This window comes from Dendropsophus ebraccatus, chromosome 14, assembly GCF_027789765.1.
Source record: "Dendropsophus ebraccatus isolate aDenEbr1 chromosome 14, aDenEbr1.pat, whole genome shotgun sequence".
In the NCBI taxonomy this organism is placed as follows: Eukaryota; Metazoa; Chordata; class Amphibia; order Anura; family Hylidae; genus Dendropsophus; species Dendropsophus ebraccatus.
Window position 1 is genome coordinate 65065827 of NC_091467.1, and position 20797 is coordinate 65086623.

Genomic DNA, 20797 nt, shown 5'->3' on the forward strand with positions numbered 1-20797 from the left:
AACAACAGTGAGCTTGTGCTGTATATGTCTGGCAGGGAAGGGAGTTTTATGAAAGCCTTCCCAGACATCCAATAAACTTATGTGCCAAAATTGGAGTCTAAAGCCCCTATTACACCAAGCGATTCAGAGGAGCAAACAAGCGCCAACCTGTCAGAGGTCAGGGGTGCAGGGAGCTGCGGGTAGGGGGGCTGCTCGGGTGATTGCTAGATCGTCCGGTCAGCCCATAGAAAATCGCTTTTCTCCTCATTGTTGAACTTTCTATTACACAAGACGTTTATCGTCCGTAATGGCTGATATCGCCTGAATACAGCCGATAATCGCTTTCTGTAATAGGGCCTTTAGCTGTTAAAGCTTTTGGATGCCTACAAAAGTCACACTTTTTGATAATGGCTGATAACAGAGAACAAAGGCGAGTGAGTGTGTAGATGTCCAGCAAGGTCAGGCCCTTATGAAAACCTTCCAGGACACTCACTGTGCCTACTTGCTAAATCTGTGGTTAAACAGCCATTTGGATGCAGGACAAGTTGTGATAATGGTGAGTGAGTGCTGTATGCATCCAGCAAGGTCAGGACTTTTTCAGAAACCTTTCCCATGCCCCCAGTGTACCTATGTGCCTGTGCCGAATTTGGGATCAAATGGTTGAGGTATTCAAACACCTATAGAGAGGTTACTGCACCCCCCACCCCCAATACATAGACTTACATGCACTGTATGGGATCATAGCTGACTGTGTGCATGCTGGTTACAACCCCCTGGGGTCACATACATGCACTGTATAGGATCATAGCTGACTGTGTGCATGCTGGTTACTACCCCCTGGGGTCACATACATGGACTCACATGCACTGTATAGGATCATAGCTGACTGTGTGCATGCTGGTTACTACCCCCTGGGGTCACATACATGGACTCACATGCACTGTATAGAATCATAGCTGACTGTGTGCATGCTGGTTACTATCCTTAGGGCCACTTACATAGACTCACATGCACTGTATGAGATCATAGCTGACTGTGTGCATGCTGGTTACTACCCCCTGGGGTCACATACATGGACTCACATGCACTGTATAGGATCATAGCTGACTGTGTGCATGCTGGTTACTACCCCCTGGGGTCACATACATGGACTCACATGCACTGTATAGGATCATAGCTGACTGTGTGCATGCTGGTTACTATCCTTAGGGACACTTACATAGACTCACATGCACTGTATGAGATCATAGCTGACTGTGCGCATGCTGGTTTCTATCCTCAGGGTTACATACATAGACTCACATGCAAATTACAGGATAATAGCAGATATATTTTAGGATTTCTGTTCATCATGGCCTCATATGTCATATCTGTTGTGTCTCCTCTCTAGGGGTCTGGGCGGAGAGCTGATGAGACCTGCAGGTAAGCCTGGAGCCACATCTCAGTACTAGGGTTAAACCTCATAGATTTCCTATTCCCCCTTCATCACTAGTATCTATATATCCCCCCAGATCTCCTCCGCCCCTTTCTTATCGGTGTTCAGAGCCCCCCACCCACCCAATGATAATCTTATTAATCGTCTAGACCCGGGATAAACATTACAAGATTTGTGTCTGTCCACCACATAGAGCTGGATTACTCTGCCTGGTCATAGAGGTATTAAAGGGATTTAGGTGGAAAGGATTGTCCTCCCCAGCCAGAGGCTCATCTGATGCAGTGACCGGCAGGGCTGTAGCCCTCTGAGTGATATAGGGCCCATCATGGCAAAAATAAGGGGTGTAGTCAATGCAGACATGTCCAGATGCTGTATGTAGGGACTATGTGGGTGCAAAACTATAGGAATCCTTATTGTTCTTCATTGTGTAGCCACCTTCACCGGAGAATAAAGTCCTCAGAAATATTCAGGGCAATATATGAGGTTTTGTGGTCAAGATCTACTTCTAATTCATTTGATGTGGAAGGTGCAAAACCAAAAATCTCTACTGATTGTCATCATTTATATGTATGATGACAGGGGTGAGGAGAGTGATGACAGGGGTGAGAAGGGGAGGATGGTGATGGCAACAGAGAGGACAGTGCTGGTAACTATCATGGCAGTGGAGATGACGATCATGAGAAATAGTAGTATCATATTACTGGGGATGAAGGATGTTGACCATGTTGCTGGTGATACAGAGGGCTGTAAGCTAACATGGATCATGATGATGTGGGAGAGCAGAGTGGATGATGGCGATAATGATAATTGGAGGTTAAAATACTGATGATGAGGATATTGGAAGTTATACTGATGATAATTGGAGGTTATACTAATCATGATATTAGAGATTACCATACTGATAATGATGATACTGGAGGTTATAATAGTGATGATACTGGAGGTTACCGTACTGATAATGATGATACTGGAGGTTATACTAATAATAATACTGGAGGTTATACTAATGATGATATTAGAGATTACCATACTGATAATGATGATACTGGAGGTTATACTAGTGATGATACTGGAGGTTACTATACTGATAATGATGATACTGGAGGTTACTATACTGATAATGATGATACTGGAGGTTACCATACTGACAATGATGATACTAGAGGTTACCATACTGATAATGATAGCAGGTACAGTAGAAAAAAGCTGAAAGCACTCACCGCTCTGATGCAAGGTGTCTTTATTTCATAGTGGATTAAAACATGGACATTAGTCCTGCAGGACGGCAGATGCTGACTCCTACGCAAACAACTCTCTCATGACGGCCATCTGACGAAGCGCGCATGCGCGCGAAATGGCCGTCATGAGAGAGTTGTTTGCGTAGGAGTCAGCATCTGCCGTCCTGCAGGACTAATGTCCATGTTTTAATCCACTATGAAATAAAGACACCTTGCATCAGAGCGGTGAGTGCTTTCAGCTTTTTTCTACTGTACCTGCTATCGCTATATCTGATTTTTGGAATGCACCCCGACGCGAGGATTTGCCACAAGTCCTAGATCAACGATCCAAGGTCCAGATCTTGTCCGGAGTAGTGCCGGTGACTTTTCTAAGATTCGCTGCTAATACTGATAATGATGATACTAGAGGTTACTATACTGATAATGATGATACTGGAGGTTACTATACTGATAATGATGATACTAGAGGTTACTATACTGATAATGATGATACTGGAGGTTACCATAATGTCAATGATGATACTGGAGGTTACCATACTGATAATGATGATACTGGAGGTTATACTAGAGGTTGCTATACTGATAATGATGATACTAGAGGTTACCATACTGATAATGATGATACTAGAGGTTACCATACTGATAATGATGATACTGGAGGCTACTATACTGACAATGATGATACTGGAGGCTACTATACTGATAATGATGATACTGGAGGTTACCATACTGATAATGATGATACTAAAGGTTATACTAGTGATGATACTGGAGGTTACTATACTGATAATGATGATACTGGAGGTTAAACTAGAGGTTACTATACTGATAATGATGATACTGGAGGTTACCATACTGACAATGATGATATTGGAGGTTAAACTAGAGGTTACTATACTGATAATGATGATACTAGAGGTTACTATACTGATAATGATACTGGAGGTTACCATACTGATAATGATGATACTGGAGGTTACTATACTGATAATGATGATACTGGAGGTTACTATACTGATAATGATGATACTGGAGGTTACTATACTGATAATGATGATACTGGAGGTTATACTAGTGATGATACTGGAGGTTATCATACTGATAATAATACTGGAGGTTATACTAGAGGTTACCATACTGATGATGACACTGGAGGTTACTATACTGATAATGATGCTACTGAAGGTTATACTAGTGATGATACTGGAGGTTACTATACTGATAATGATGCTACTGGAGATTATACTAGTGATGATACTGGAGGTTATACTAGAGTTTACTATACTGATAATGATGATACTGGAGGTTATACTAGAGGTTACTATACTGATAATGATGATACTGGAGGTTACCATACTGATGATGATGACACTGGAGGTTATACTAGTGATGATACTGGAGGTTACTATACTGATAATGATGATACTGGAGGTTATACTAGTGATGATACTGGAGGTTACCGTACTGATAATAATACTGGAGGTTCCCATACTGATGATGATGACACTGGAGGTTACCATACTGATGATGATGATGATACTGGAGGTTATACTAGTGATGATGATACTGGACATTATCATACTGATTATGATATTGGGGTTTATACTTGATGATGATCCATAATTTGTTTTCTGTATTTTTCCAGTTTGCTGTTTAATAGAAAAACTTTCTCTCTCAAAAATCCCATTCCCGGGCCAAGATGTGGTGGGTGAGTTGTGTTCTTACGTTGTTTCTGTGATATCCCTCCTTCTGTGGTACACAGCTGACTATCATGGTTGATTAGCACTCAATCTGTAATTTGTCTCTGTTTTCTAGCAGACTGGCAGAGCCTGATCAATGATTGCCTAAAAAGCCTTCACCTCTTCTCTAGTTCTGCCCGACCAAAGATAAAGGTACTTGCCAATACATCATGATGTATCCCAATGTGTATATATATGTAATGTAATGCTGTTATGCTCGTGTTCTGGGGTATTACAGTGGGGTGTGACATGTGGCAGGTTTATTATAGGGCTACATGGTGGTGGTTTTGGATGCTCTTTGATGTCCTTTGGTCCATGTGTGACTGTGATGTGTTTAATCCTTTTCTCTACCTGCAGGAAGCCGCTGTATCTGCCCTGTCTGCCTTGTGTAATGAATTTTACCAGGGACCAGACGGAGAGGTCGATCCAGTCACACAAGGTTAGTGAATCACCCTCAGCCTCTTCTTAAAGGGACCACATCAATTACAGCAACAAACACCAAGGCAATTAACTCCCATAGTCAAACCCATCCCTGCAGTCACACCTGTTTTGTTAAACTATGAACTGCATCATAGGTGGATGGAGAGACTCCTTCTCTATATATATAAAACATGTGTAACAAGGAAAAGAGCCTCCAGGGGACGAAAGAAAGGAGGTTGGACCAATCCCTACAGTAATTTCTAGGTGTCCTTATTGTGAAATGCATCACTGCAGTCATTGCACCCTTACAGCCATAATCTGTGTCAGGTGTAAGTGTGTGTGTAGGCAAAAACTGTAAAACCTGAGATTCCTTCATCACCATCCGGTCCAAATCTGTCATTTATTACATGACTATAACTACTATAATATACGTGGACAGATACAACTAAGAGCCAGCACCACCGATCTTAGACATAGGGTAGGTCCCAGGAGCTATAATACTATATACAGGCATATAACTACTATAATACAGCCTCCTATATACAAGAATATAACTACTATAATACTGCTCCTATATACAGGAATATAACTACTATAATACTGCTCCTATATACAAGAATATAACTACTATAATACTGATCCTATATACAGGAATATAACTACTATAATACTGCTCCTATATACAAGAATATAACTACTATAATACTTATCCTATATACAGGAATATAACTACTATAATACTGCCCCTATATACAAGAATATAACTACTATAATACTGCTCCTATATACAGGAATATAACTACTATTATACTGCTCCTATATACAAGAATATAACTACTATAATACTGCTCCTATATACAAGAATATAACTACTATAATACTGCTCCTATATACAGGAATATAACTACTATAATACTGCTCCTATATACAAGAATATAACTACTATAATACTTATCCTATATACAGGAATATAACTACTATAATGTGGCTCAGGGAAGAAACAGAGTGCTGCACATCACACCTATGGCTGATACTAGTGCCGCTTGGCTAAATATAAAACACATCAGAATTTTGTGTATGAATTGATCAAGCCATACTGCCCCATGTACCTCGTGCCGGTATCTGATACACATGGGTCCCTACACTAAGTCCACACCGTGCCAGTCAGTGGCCACCAACCCCGCAGGCGTGCACAGCCAGGGAACGGGGGCCATGGGACGGCCCTGCGACCCCCATGCCACAGGACCAGACCCAAAAACACCACACCAGAACCCGGCCAGCACCGCCGGCGGAGAAGGTCGCCCCCAAGCAGCACAAGTCTGGATAAGGTATTGCGCTCACCATAGCTGCAGCAAACAGAATGGGAAAAAAACAGGAGGGATTAAAACCATGTGCACTCAGGTGTCTCCTGCTAATTGCGGTCATGTGGGTCTCACCAGGAGGAGTGCAAAACACGGAGAAAAGAGAGAAACAAAATGTGGCTCAGGGAAGAAACAGAGTGCTGCACATCACACCTATGGCTGATACTAGTGCCGCTTGGCTAAATATAAAACACATCAGAATTTTGTGTATGAATTGATCAAGCCATACTGCCCCATGTACCTCGTGCCGGGGCAATATGGTTTGATCAATTCATATACAGACACTCTGGTGTTGATTTTTAATATAGGCCTGGCGGCATTAGTATCAGCCATAGATGGGATGTGCAGCCGTTCCATTCTCTCCAGTTCGTGTTTTGCAATTCTCCCTCTCTGAACAGCTAGCACTCCTTTATAAGACCCACATGACCAAAATTAGCAGGATATGTCTGTGCTCACATGTCTGGACCCTATGTCTTCCCCATTCTGTGAGAGCAGCAATGGTAAGTGTAATACCATATCCATACTTGTGTCGTTTGGGGGCAGCCTTCCCCGCCGGTGGTGCTGGCTGGGTTTTGGTGGGGCTTTTTGGGTCTGGTCCTGTGACATTGGGGTTGCAGGGCCGTTCCATGGCCTCCCTTCCCTGCACGTGCACGCTTTGCGGGGTTGGCGGTCGCTGACCGACACAGTGTGGAGTTAGCGTAGGGACCCGTGTGGACCAGAGGACCTGCGCGGTGGTACACGGGGCAATATGGTTTGATCAATTCATATACAGACACTCTGGTGTTGATTTTTAATATAGGCCTGGCGGCATTAGTATCAGCCATAGATGGGATGTGCAGCCGTTCCATTCTCTCCAGTTCGTGTTTTGCAATTCTCCCTCTCTGAACAGCTAGCACTCCTTTATAAGACCCACATGACCAAAATTAGCAGGATATGTCTGTGCTCACATGTCTGGACCCTATGTCTTCCCCATTCTGTGAGAGCAGCAATGGTAAGTGTAATACCATATCCATACTTGTGTCGTTTGGGGGCAGCCTTCCCCGCCGGTGGTGCTGGCTGGGTTTTGGTGGGGCTTTTTGGGTCTGGTCCTGTGACATTGGGGTTGCAGGGCCGTTCCATGGCCTCCCTTCCCTGCACGTGCACGCTTTGCGGGGTTGGCGGTCGCTGACCGACACGGTGTGGAGTTAGCATAGGGACCCGTGTGAACCAGAGGACCTGCGCGGTGGTACACGGGGCAATATGGTTTGATCAATTCATATACAGACACTCTGGTGTTGATTTTTAATATAGGCCTGGCGGCATTAGTATCAGCCATAGATGGGATGTGCAGCCGTTCCATTCTCTCCAGTTCGTGTTTTGCAATTCTCCCTCTCTGAACAGCTAGCACTCCTTTATAAGACCCACATGACCAAAATTAGCAGGATATGTCTGTGCTCACATGTCTGGACCCTATGTCTTCCCCATTCTGTGAGAGCAGCAATGGTAAGTGTAATACCATATCCATACTTGTGTCGTTTGGGGGCAGCCTTCCCCGCCGGTGGTGCTGGCTGGGTTTTGGTGGGGCTTTTTGGGTCTGGTCCTGTGACATTGGGGTTGCAGGGCCGTTCCATGGCCTCCCTTCCCTGCACGTGCACGCTTTGCGGGGTTGGCGGTCGCTGACCGACACGGTGTGGAGTTAGCGTAGGGACCCGTGTGGACCAGAGGACCTGCGCGGTGGTACACGGGGCAATATGGTTTGATCAATTCATATACAGACACTCTGGTGTTGATTTTTAATATAGGCCTGGCGGCATTAGTATCAGCCATAGATGGGATGTGCAGCCGTTCCATTCTCTCCAGTTCGTGTTTTGCAATTCTCCCTCTCTGAACAGCTAGCACTCCTTTATAAGACCCACATGACCAAAATTAGCAGGATATGTCTGTGCTCACATGTCTGGACCCTATGTCTTCCCCATTCTGTGAGAGCAGCAATGGTAAGTGTAATACCATATCCATACTTGTGTCGTTTGGGGGCAGCCTTCCCCGCCGGTGGTGCTGGCTGGGTTTTGGTGGGGCTTTTTGGGTCTGGTCCTGTGACATTGGGGTTGCAGGGCCGTTCCATGGCCTCCCTTCCCTGCACGTGCACGCTTTGCGGGGTTGGCGGTCGCTGACCGACACGGTGTGGAGTTAGCGTAGGGACCCGTGTGGACCAGAGGACCTGCGCGGTGGTACACGGGGCAATATGGTTTGATCAATTCATATACAGACACTCTGGTGTTGATTTTTAATATAGGCCTGGCGGCATTAGTATCAGCCATAGATGGGATGTACAGCCGTTCCATTCTCTCCAGTTCGCATAACTACTATAATACTGCCCCTATATACAAGAATATAACTACTATAATACTGCTCCTATATACAAGAATATAACTACTATAATACTGCTCCTATATACAGGAATATAACTACTATAATACTGCTCCTATATACAAGAATATAACTACTATAATACTGCTCCTATATACAGGAATATAACTACTATAATACTGCCCCTATATACAAGAATATAACTACTATAATACTGCTCCTATATACAGGAATATAACTACTATAATACTGCTCCTATATACAAGAATATAACTACTATAATACTTATCCTATATACAGGAATATAACTACTATAATACTGCCCCTATATACAAGAATATAACTACTATAAGGCTGGGTGCACACTACATTTTTGCAATCCGTTTTTTTTTTCAACCTTTTTTGCAAACAAGAAAAAAAATATGAATGAAAAACTGATGCGTTTGTGTGCATCCATTTTGATCTGTTTTTCCATTGACTTCTATTATAGAAAAAAAAAAAAACCATTAAAGTGGATCAGGTTTTTTTAACGGACACAAAAACGTAGTCGACCTAATTTTTGTGTGTTAAAAAAACAGATCCGTGTTTTTTTTAATAATGGAAGTCAATGGAAAAATGGATCAAAACGGATGCACACAATTGCATCCATTTTCTTCATGCGTTTTTTGAAAAGAAAAAAAAAACTGACTGAAAAAGTAGTGTGAACCCAGCCTAATTCTGCCACATGTGTAAGAATCTCACTGCTATAATACTGTCCACTATGTATAAGAATGTAGAAAGGAGAAGGTGCAGTTTTTAGCAGTCATGTGGGTGACTCTGGGATTTCTCTTTCATCCACCTTGTGCTCAGAAGAAATACTGGGACATGCACATACAAGGCTTTAGCTTTAGTGATTTTGCTTAGTTTGTCATTTTGTAAAAATACCAGCAGTGGGCAGTGTAACACTCCTTAATTGCTGATATTCAGAAGCCAAATGATTGCTCAGAGAGTGATGTCATCACGTGTGTGTGTGCGTGTGTATATATTATATATATATATGTGTATATTAGTCACTGTAGTCAGTGTTTAGTCTACAGTCTTCATCATGTCTGTCTGTCTCTTGTGACTTTCTAGATATGTGTTTTTTTTTTGTCTCCCTACGTGTGAAGTTTCCACTTCAAAGTAAATGTCTGGTCACAATTCATATTAAAGTAGTACTGTCATTTAAACAAACCTTTGACATATAGCACACCCTACAGTCATTACATATAGCCAGGTGAGGTGCACTATAATCCTCTGTTCGGTGATCAATCTTACTCTGTATTATGACTCTTGTACTAAGGTGGCAGTATATAACCAGTATCATACGGTTCAGGGAAGAAAAAGAGCGCTGCACCTCACACCTATGGCTGACACTAGTACCTCTCGGCTGCATAAAAAATATCAGAATTTTGTGTATGAATTGATCAAGCCACACTGCCCCATGTACCGCGTGCAGGTATCTGATACACATGGGTACCTACACTAAGTCCACACTGTGCCGGTCAGTGACCACCACCCCCGCAGGCGTGCACAGTCAGGGAAGGGAGGCCATGGAATGGCCCTGAAACCCCCATGCCACAGGACCAGACCCAAAATGCCAAACTCCCAGCCAGCAACGCCGGAGGAGGAAGCTGCCCCCAAACAGCATAAGTCTGGATAAGGTATTGCGCTCACCATTGCTACTGCAGATAGAATGGGACAAACACCAGGGATAAAAGCACATGCACTCAGGTGTCTCCTGCTAATTGCGGTCATGTGGCTCTTCCAGGAGGAGTGCAAAAACACTGAGAAAAGAGAGAAACAAAATACGGTTTAGGGGAGGGAAGGGAGGCCATGGAACGGCCCTGCGACCCCCATATCACAGGACCAGACCCAAAAATGCCACGCCAGAACCCGGCCAGTACCGCCGGCGAAGATGGTCGCCCCCAAACAGCACGAGTCTGGATGAGGTATTGCGCACTAGTGTCAGCCATGGGTATGCGGTGCAGCGCTCTTTTTTCTCCTGTATTGCATCACTACTATAATATGCTCCCTATATACAAGAATATAACTACTATAATACTGCTCCTATATACAAGAATATAACTACTATAATACTGCTCCTCCTATATACAGGAATATAACTACTATAATACTGCTCCTATATACAAGAATATAACTACTATAATACTCCTATATACAGGAATATAACTACTATAATACTGCTCCTATATACAGGAATATAACTACTATAATACGAACTGGAGAGAATGGAACGGCTGCACATCCCATCTATGGCTGATACTAATGCCGCTTGGCCTATATTAAAAATCAACACCAGAGTGTCTGTATATGAATTGATCAAGCCATATTGCCCCGTGTACCACCGCGCAGGTCCTCTGGTCCACACGGGTCCCTACGCTAACTCCACACCGTGTCAGTCAGCGACCGCCAACCCCGCAAAGCGTGCACATGCAGGGAAGGGAGGCCATGGAACGGCCCTGCAACCCCAATGTCACAGGACCAGACCCAAAAAGCCCCACCAAAACCCAGCCAGCACCACCGGCGGGGAAGGCTGCCCCCAAACGACACAAGTATGGATATGGTATTACACTTACCATTGCTGCTCTCACAGAATGGGGAAGACATAGGGTCCAGACATGTGAGCACAGGCATATCCTGCTAATTTTGGTCATGTGGGTCTTATAAAGGAGTGCTAGCTGTTCAGAGAGGGAGAACTGTAAAACACGAACTGGAGAGAATGGAACGGCTGCACATCCCATCTATGGCTGATACTAATGCCGCTTGGCCTATATTAAAAATCAACACCAGAGTGTCTGTATATGAATTGATCAAGCCATATTGCCCCGTGTACCACCGCGCAGGTCCTATGGTGAGTGCAACACCTCATCCAGACTTGTGCTGTTTGAGGGCGACCTTCTCCGCCGGCGGTGCTGGCCGGGTTCTGGTGTGGTGTTTTTGGGTCTGGTCCTGTGACATGGGGGTCGCAGGGCCGTCCCATGGCCCCCGTTCCCTGACTGTGCGTGCCTGCGGGGTTGGTGGCCACTGACTGGCACGGTGTGGACTTAGTGTAGGGACCCATGTGTATCAGATACCGGCACGAGGTACATGGGGCAGTATGGCTTGATCAATTCATACACAAAATTCTGATGTGTTTTTTATTTAGCCTAGGGGCACTAGTATCAGCCATAGGTGTGAGGTGCAGCACTCTTTTTCTTCCCTGAACCGCATTTTATAACTACTATAATACTGCTCCTATATACAATAATATAACTACTATAATACTGCTCCTATATACAATAATAAAACTACTATAATACTGCTCCTATGTACAAGAATATAACTACTATAATGCGAGGGGAAGAGACAGCCGATCTGCACCACTATCCAATATTCCAGTCTCAATGGGTCCACGGACGTCAGTATGCAGGATACACCGCGGTATGTATGGCTGGGTGCCGGGGGTGCAAGACAGTAGGGAAGAGATACGTAATGTATAAAGTAGATGAAGACAGCACTCACCCGGTATGAGACAGCTCACTTTATTCCATGGATTGCGGGTAGCAGGGAGGGAGAGGTAAGGACGCGCACTGGGACGGCCGTTTCGGGGACACGCCCCCTTTGTCGACCAGGTAATGACGTCATGTGATGGGAGGTGTGCTATATACACAGGTAGCGTGCACGTGATCAATCAGAAAAAATATATGTTAACAGGTAAATAATATCTTACACAAATACACTTAGATCATTTCGCTCATTGAGGCCAAGCGGGCCCGTGGCGTTGAGTCGGGAGATCCAGAGAGACTCTTTTCTCAAGAGTATCTGGTGCTTGTCTGCTCCCTCTGGTACCGAATTAACTCTTTCCAGTCCGAGGAACTTCAAGTCCCTTGTGTCGCCTTTATGGACAGTTCGTACATGTTCTATAAGGCGCGGGACGCCTTTTCCCGTCCTTACAGAATAGGCATGCTCCTTAAACCTTACCCATAAAGGTCTTTTAGTTTTCCCCACATAGAACGCCCCACATGTGCAGACTAGCGCATAAACTACAAATGAGGATTTACATGTAATAAAATCCCTAATCATACACTCATGTCCTCCTAGGCAAATCTAAGATACATTCAGCAATTGGGTGCAATACTTGCACTGACCACATTTTTTATTGCCCTGGGGCAATGTCCGAGACAGCCAGTCGGTGTTCTTAACCTGTGAGCTAGGGGTGTTTAGATGATCGGCTATAGTTTTGTTTTTCCTATAAGAGACGCATGGTTTCCTTTCTGCAATTTCCCTGAGGTCAGGATCTGATTCCAGCAAATGCCAATGTTTTTTGATGGCCTCTTGTATGGCTAAATTATTGGGGGAGTTCTGGAAAATAAAATTAAACCTTCTATCAAGGGGTTTGTGTTTAGTGGAGGATGACAGAAGATTGTCCCTGTTCTGTATACTGGCCCTGTGACGTGCTTCTTTAACTAGAGTGTCGGGGTACCCTCTTTCAGCAAATCTCCTCTCCATCTCGGCAGCCTGTTTATTGAATGAATCATCAGTAGAATTCACCCTGCGCAGGCGCAGCATCTGGCCATATGGAATAGCTTTCTTAACATGCGCAGGGTGTGAGCTGCCGAAATGGAGAAGAGAGTTGCAAGAGGTGGGTTTTCTGTACACTGAGGTATGAATCTCCTTATTGCGGATATTTACTTGAACATCCAGGAACTCCAGAGAATGGCCACCGAACTTGGATGTGAAAAACATGTTGACGTGGTTGTGTGCATTAAGGAACTGGATAAAATCAGAAAATTGTGCCTCTGTACCCTGCCAAACAATAAAAATATCGTCGACAAAACGATGGTAAGACCTAATAAACTTAATGTAAGGGTTGTTGGTGGAAAAAACAACATCGTGTTCCAGCTTAGCGAGGAACAGGTTGGCATACGTACAGGAGACCGGCGTGCCCTGTCCTCGTAGCGGAACACGTTGTTGGTGAGGATGAAATGTAAAGCTTCGCCAATAAAGTTGACCATAGCTGTAGGGTTATTGCCTTGAGTGACGAACCACCTGACAGCCTCCACACCCGCATCATGTGGGATGCGAGTGTAGAGGCTCTCCACGTCAATCGAAGCCAGGGCACAATCCTCGGTCCATGTAATGTCACTGAGGACTTTAAGAAAGTCACTAGAGTCCTTTAAATAGGTTGGGGTGCTCTTAAGGATCGGGTTAAGGAGCCAGTCTAAGAACTGAGATAGGTTATCGGTCACGGAGTTAATGGCTGAGACTATAGGTCGCCCAGGTGGCACTTCCAGTGACTTATGCACCTTGGGTAAGAAGTACCACCTGGGCGGTCTGGGAGCATCAGGGAGGAGTTTCTCGGCTAATTTTAGGTCCACTGCACCTTCTCTTGTGTGCTTACTCAATAGCTTCCTAAGTCCTTCTTGTATGCCTATCATAGGGTCCCTGTTTAAAACAGTGTACGTGTTTCTATCCCCTAACTGGCGTTGGGCTTCTGTGTGGTAGTATGATGTGGACATTATGACAGCAGCCCCCCCCTTATCAGCTCTACGTACTATCAGGTCCTGCCGTGACTTCAACCAACGGATGGCTTTGTTTTCCCTCTCTGTGACATTCATGGATACAGGTGGATATCTGAGTGCCCTGACATCCCTAAGTACGGACTTGTGGAATAGGTCAAGTGGCCCTCCGGGTGTCACCTGTGGGGTAAAAGTAGACTTTTTCCCTCCAGTAAACCTGGAATCTACGGTGGTGGGAGGAGTGTCAGAGGGAGAGGGAATGTCCGCTAGGAACCGCAGACATTCGATCTCCTCGGCATTGAAACCCATAGGTGCTTGGAATCCTAACGGTCCTATGGAGCATCTAGACAATGTGTTCTGCTGTTGTGATGTAAATTTATTAGTAGCGAAATACTTCACTAAATTGACTTTTCTAATGGCTTTAACCCCTTCGTGCTGCAGCTAGTTTGGGCCTTAATGACCAGGCTAAGTTTTCAAAATCTGACCTGTCTCACTTTATGCTCTTATAGCTCAGTGATGCTTTAACGTATGCTAGCGATTCTGAGATTGTTTTTTCGTGACATATGGCACTTTATGTTAGTGGCAAAATTTGGTCACTACTTTGTGTGTTTTTTGTGAAAAACATCAAAATATCATGAAAAATTAAAAAAATTTGCATTTTATGAACTTTGAAATTCTCTGCTTCTAAAAAAAGAAAGTGGTAGCACATAAATTAGTTACTAAGTCACATTACCAATATGTCTTCTTTATTCTGGCATAATTTGGTAAACATATTTTACTTTTTTAGGGTGTTATGGGGCTTAGAAATTTATCAGCAAATTATCACATTTTCGTGAAACTGATTTTTTTAGGGACCAGTTCTTTTTTTAAATGGATTTAGAAGTCTGGTATCCTGAAAACCCCCATAAGTGACCCCATTTTGGAAACTACACACCTTAAAGAATTAATCTAGGGGTATAATGAGCATTTTAACCCTACAGGGGCTGGAGGAAAGTATTCACAATTAGGCAGTAAAAAAATTGAAAATTTAAATTTTCCAATAATATATACGTTTAGATTAAAGTTTCTCATTTTCAAAAGGAATATGAGACAAAAAGCACCCCAAAATTTGTAATGCAGGTTCTCTTGAGTACAACGGTACCCCATATGTGGGCGTAAACCACTGTATGGGCACACAGCAGGGCTCAGAAGGAAGGGAGCGCCAATTAGCTTTTCCAATGCAGATTTTGCTGAAGAAGTTTCTGAGCGCCAGGTGCGTTTGTAGTGCCCCTGTAGTGTCAGCAGAGAGAAAACCCCCCATAAGTCACCCCATTTTGGAAAGTACACCCCTCAAAGAATTCATCTTGGTGTGTGGTGACCATTTTGACCCCACAGGTATTACAGGAAAGTATTCAAAAGAAGACAGTAAAAATGAAAAACTCGAATTCTTCCAATAATATGTTCGTTTAGTTTGAAATTTCTCAATTTCACGAGGAACAAGAGGAAAAAAGTACCCCAAAATTTGTAACGCAGGTTCTCCTGAGTACAATGGTACCCCATATGTGGGCATAAACCACTGCATGGGCACACAGGAGGGCTCAGAAGGGAAGGAGCGCCAATTAGCTTTTTCAATGCAGATTTTGCTGCAGAAGTTTCCGAGCGCCAGGTGCGTTTGCAGTGCCCCTGTAGTGCCAGCGGAGTAAAATCTCGCCATAAGTCACTCCATTTTGGAAAGTGCACCCCTCAAAGTATTCATCTTGGTGTGTGGTGACCATTTTGACCCCACAGGTATTAGAGGAAAGTATTCAAAAGTAGACAGTAAAAATGAAAAACTCAAATTTTTCCAATATTATGTTCTTTTAGTTTGAAATTTCTCAATTTCACGAGGAACAAGAGGAAAAAAGTACCACAAAATTTGTAACGCAGGTTCTCCTGAGTACAATGGTACCCCATATGTGGGCGTAAACCACTGTATGGGCACACAGGAGGGCTCAAAAGGGAAGGAGCGCCAATTAGCTTTTTCAATGCAGATTTTGCTGAAGAAGTTTCCGAGTGCCAGGTGCGTTTGCAGAGCCCCTGTAGTGTCCACAGAGTAAAATCTCCCAATAAGTCACTCCATTTTGGAAAGTGCACCCCTCATAGAATATATTTTGGGGTGTGGTGAGCATTTTGACCCCACAGGTATTTGAGGAAAGTATTCAAAAGTAGACAGTAAAAATGAAAAACTCGAATTTTTCCAATAATATGTTCCTTTAGTTTGAAATTTCTCAATTTCACGAGGAACAGGAGAGAAATGTCACCCCAATATATGTAAAGCAGGTTCTCCTGCGTAGAACGGTACCCCATATGTGGGCATAAACCACTGCATGGGCACACAGCCGGGCTCAGAAGGGAAGGAGCGCCAATTAGCATTTTCAGTGCAGATTTTTCTGAAGAAGTTTCTGAGCGCCAGGTGCGTTTGCTGAGCCCCTGTAGTGTCAGCAGAATAGATTCCCCCCAAAAGTCACCACATTTTGGAAAGAGCACCCCTCAAAGAATTCATCTTGGTGTGTGGTGACCATTTTTACCCCACAGGTATTAGAGGAAAGTATTCAAAATTGGCCAATAAAAATGAAAAACTCGAATTTTTCCAATAATATGTTGGTTTAGTTTGAAATTTCTCAATTTGACGAGGAACAGGAGAGAAAATTCACCCCAAAATCTGTAACGCAGGTTCTCCTGAGTAAAACGGTACCTCATATGTGGGCATAAACCACTGTATGGGCACACAGCAGGGCTCAGAAGGGAAGGAGCGCCAATTTACAGGAGCAAAACCGCAGCTAGTAATAGTTATTAGAATAGCGCAGTTACTAAAATAAAATAAAAAAAATGAGATTACAGGTAATCTGGGGTGGTTACGGACAACATGGGGTGGTCACGGGCAACCTGCTGTGGTTACAGGCAACGCGGGGTGGTTACGGGCAACGTGTGGTGGTTATGGGCAACGTGTGGTGGTCACGGGCAACCTGCTGTGGTTACGGCAACGTGGGGTGGTTACAGGCAACGTGGGCTGGTTACAGGTAACGTGGGCTGGTTACAGACAACGTGGGCTGGTTACAGGCAACGTGGGCTGGTTACAGGCAACGTGGGCTGGTAACGGGCAACGTGGGCTGGTTACGGGCAACCTGCTGTGCTTACAGACAATCTGGGATGGTTACGGGAAACGTGGGGTGGTTACGGGCAACCTGCAGTGCTTACAGACAATCTGTGGTGGATACGGGCAACGTGGGGTGGTTACGGGCAACCTGCAGTGCTTACAGACAATCTGGGGTGGTTACAGGCAACGTGGGCTGGTTACGGGCAACCTGCTGTGCTTACAGACAATCTGGGGTGGTTACGGGCAACGTGGGGTGGTTACGGGCAATGTGGGGTGGTTATGGATAAACTGAAGTTCTTATAGGCAATCTGGGGTGGGTACCTGTAATCTGACATGGGCACCGCAATCTGACGTGTGGTGGTCAGAGGCGACGTGGCGTGGTCAGAGGCATCGTGGCGTGGTCAGAGGCATCGTGGCGTGGTCAGAGGCAACGCGCGGTGGTTACGTGCAATCTGGGGGGGGTTACATGTAATCTGGCATGATTACGGGGAACCTGGGGGGGTTATGTGCAACCTGGAAGGGTTACAGACAATCTGGGATTGTTACTGATAAACTGAAGTGCTTATAGGTAATCTGGGGTGGGTACATGTAATTTGGGGTGGTTACGGGCAATCTGGAGGGGGTCACTGGCAATTTGCGGTGGTTACGGGCAACGTGCCGTGGTTACGGGCAACGTGCGGTGGTTACGGGCAACGTGCGGTGGTTACGGGCAACGTGCGGTGGTTACGGGTAATCTGGGGAGGGGTTAGGGGTAATTTGGGAGTAAACTGCAATTATTACTATAATAAAAAGTGTGTGTTTTATTTTTTTGTATGTTTGTCACTTTTTGTACTTTATACATTCATTTTCACTGTATTACTATGATTACTGTGATATTTTCTATCTCAGTAATCATAGTTCAGTGACAGAAACCAAATTGGTCTCTGTCACTTTAAATTTTCAGAGCTTGGCTGGTTGTGAAGCGCATGCGCACTTCATAACCAGCCAGGACGTCGAGGAGGAAGGAGCTCCAGGAGCAGGTAACGTATATGGGGAAGGGGGGGGGTGACTGGGGGACGGGGGTGACAGGGGGGGTGGGGGGGCGACTTGGGGGGTGGGGGGACATCACTTTTTATCCCCTGTCACCAATCATTTATGGTGACAGGGGATAAAAAGTGCCGGGAGCACATGGTACAAGCGATCAGCGGTATATAGTATATACCGCTGATCGCTTGTACCGGGACCCCACAGGGGGGTCCCCGATGACTGCCCCATGCTCTCCGCTACCTCCGGTGGCGGAGAGCATGGGGCTTTCATTCATTTTAACTTTTTAATCGCTGTGAACCGACGTTAGTCGGTTCACAGCGATGGCGGCGGCCATCTTGGAAATGATGGCCGCCGGGGGAGGGGGGTTAGTTATCGGGGCACTAGGGGGGTCTGATCTGGGGTCTGATATACACTTATTTCATCTCCCCCCGCCGTAGATTCACGGCGGGGGGAGATGAAAGGTGGCGGCGGCACCGGTAATCCTCTTTACCGACGGCCGCCGCTATAACGTTAATAGCGGCGATCGTCGGTAAGGGGGGGGGCCGGGACGCAGCCTTATTCTCTGCCATCGCCGTAAAAAGCTGATGGCAGCAGAATAAGGCCCATTAGTGACCGCCGTAGAAAGCCGTATCGGCGGTCACTAAGGGGTTAAATAAGTCAATTTCAAACCCTACAGGGTCAAAACTCTCACATAGACCGAAATTGAGTCCCTTGGATAGGACTTGAAGGCAGTCCGGGGGAATCTCAGTTCCTGAAATGTTGATTACATTATCCGGTATAGTTAGCGTTTCCACGATACGTTTTTCCTCTTCCTGTCTCCTTTTCCTCGTTGCCCTCCACTTTTTGCCCCCCCTTCTGGTTTTCCTCCTAAAGGGGCAGCTCGGGACGAGTTTGAGGAGGGTGCGGGGTTCATCTCCGTCTTGCTGGTATACTCATCCGATCCACTGGATTCAGACTCCGTGGTATATATATCACTCGTATATTTACGTCTGGGAGGACCTCTTCTGTGTTTTTGACTCCAGTCAAACACATGTTGGGTCTCATAATCAAGTTTGTCTCTCATAAACTTGTCTTTTTTTCTTTCTTTTGTTTCATTTTGGAGTGTAATCAACTTAGTTTCGAGTCTCGCAAAGAAGGTGTTGGCTTGCTCTTCTGAGACTCTGTTACGTAGCTCATGCTTAGCTTTGCACAAATCTGTGGTGATCAGTTCGTACTCCTTGCAGTGTCGCTGGAGCGTAATAGACATAAGGTGCATGGCATGTTTCTGATGGGCTATCTGCCAGGCGTGGATGAATTCTGGGTCATCTTGATATAAAGATGGTGCCTTGTATGTCCGCAGGCCTCTCGGGACTCTGTTGTTTTCCTCGTAAGCTCTTAGGGAGTTAATGGTCCAGAATAGTCTGGTCTCCCGATCTGCTAGATGTGAGATGCGATATTAAAGTGCTCTTGTGCTGATGACCTGCACAGACTCCTTTGCGTTACATGACGCAAAAAACGCGTCCGCTCCCTCCCTCCCTGCTTGTAGAGCCTGCACCAGTGGAGTGGACTCTGCCGTTTGGATCTCCATGCTGGTCGGGTAGTGTGCTGAGTGAAGAGACAGGTATGCAAATGCGAGGGGAAGAGACAGCCGATCTGCACCACTATCCAATATTCCAGTCTCACTGGTTCCACGGACGTCAGTATGCAGGATACACCGCGGTATGTATGGCTGGGTGCCGGGGGTGCAAGACAGTAGGGAAGAGATACGTAATGTATAAAGTAGATGAAGACAGCACTCACCCGGTATGAGACAGCTCACTTTATTCCATGGATTGCGGGTAGCAGGGAGGGAGAGGTAAGGACGCGCACTGGGACGGCCGTTTCGGGGACACGCCCCCTTTGTCGACCAGGTAATGACGTCATGTGATGGGAGGTGTGCTATATACACAGGTAGCGTGCACGTGATCAATTAGAAAAAATATATGTTAACAGGTAAATAATATCTTACACAAATACACTTAGATCATTTCGCTCATTGAGGCCAAGCGGGCCCGTGGCGTTGAGTCGGGAGATCCAGAGAGACTCTTTTCTCAAGAGTATCTGGTGCTTGTCTGCTCCCTCTGGTACCGAATTAACTCTTTCCAGTCCGAGGAACTTCAAGTCCCTTGTGTCGCCTTTATGGACAGTTCGTACATGTTCTATAAGGCGTGGAACGCCTTTTCCCGTCCTTACAGAATAGGCATGCTCCTTAAACCTTACCCATAAAGGTCTTTTAGTTTTACCCACATAGAACGCCCCACATGTGCAGACTAGCGCATAAACTACAAATGAGGATTTACATGTAATAAAATCCCTAATCATACACTCATGTCCTCCTAGGCAAATATAAGATACATTCAGCAATTGGGTGCAATACTTGCACTGACCACATTTTTTATTGCCCTGGGGCAATGTCCGAGACAGCCAGTCGGTGTTCTTAACCTGTGAGCTAGGGGTGTTTAGATGATCGGCTATAGTTTTGTTTTTCCTATAAGAGACGCATGGTTTCCTTTCTGCAATTTCCCTGAGGTCAGGATCTGATTCCAGCAAATGCCAATGTTTTTTGATGGCCTCTTGTAT

At 45.0% G+C, this 20797-nt stretch overlaps 1 protein-coding gene across 2 annotated transcripts in view; it reads left to right on the forward strand.

Moving 5' to 3' along the window:
- The window catches only part of TBCD (tubulin folding cofactor D), a 133971-nt gene that overhangs the window by 100859 nt on the left and 12315 nt on the right, over positions 1-20797 (forward strand). Inside the window, exons 24-27 of one of the 2 annotated variants that reach the window (XM_069954040.1) lie at positions 1370-1401; positions 4298-4360; positions 4471-4544; positions 4749-4830. In XM_069954040.1, coding sequence (XP_069810141.1) covers positions 1370-1401; positions 4298-4360; positions 4471-4544; positions 4749-4830 — 251 coding nt within the window. Of the gene's footprint in view, positions 1-1369; positions 1402-4297; positions 4361-4467; positions 4545-4748; positions 4831-20797 lie in introns of both variants that reach the window. The other variant, XM_069954039.1, reaches the window with a different exon arrangement.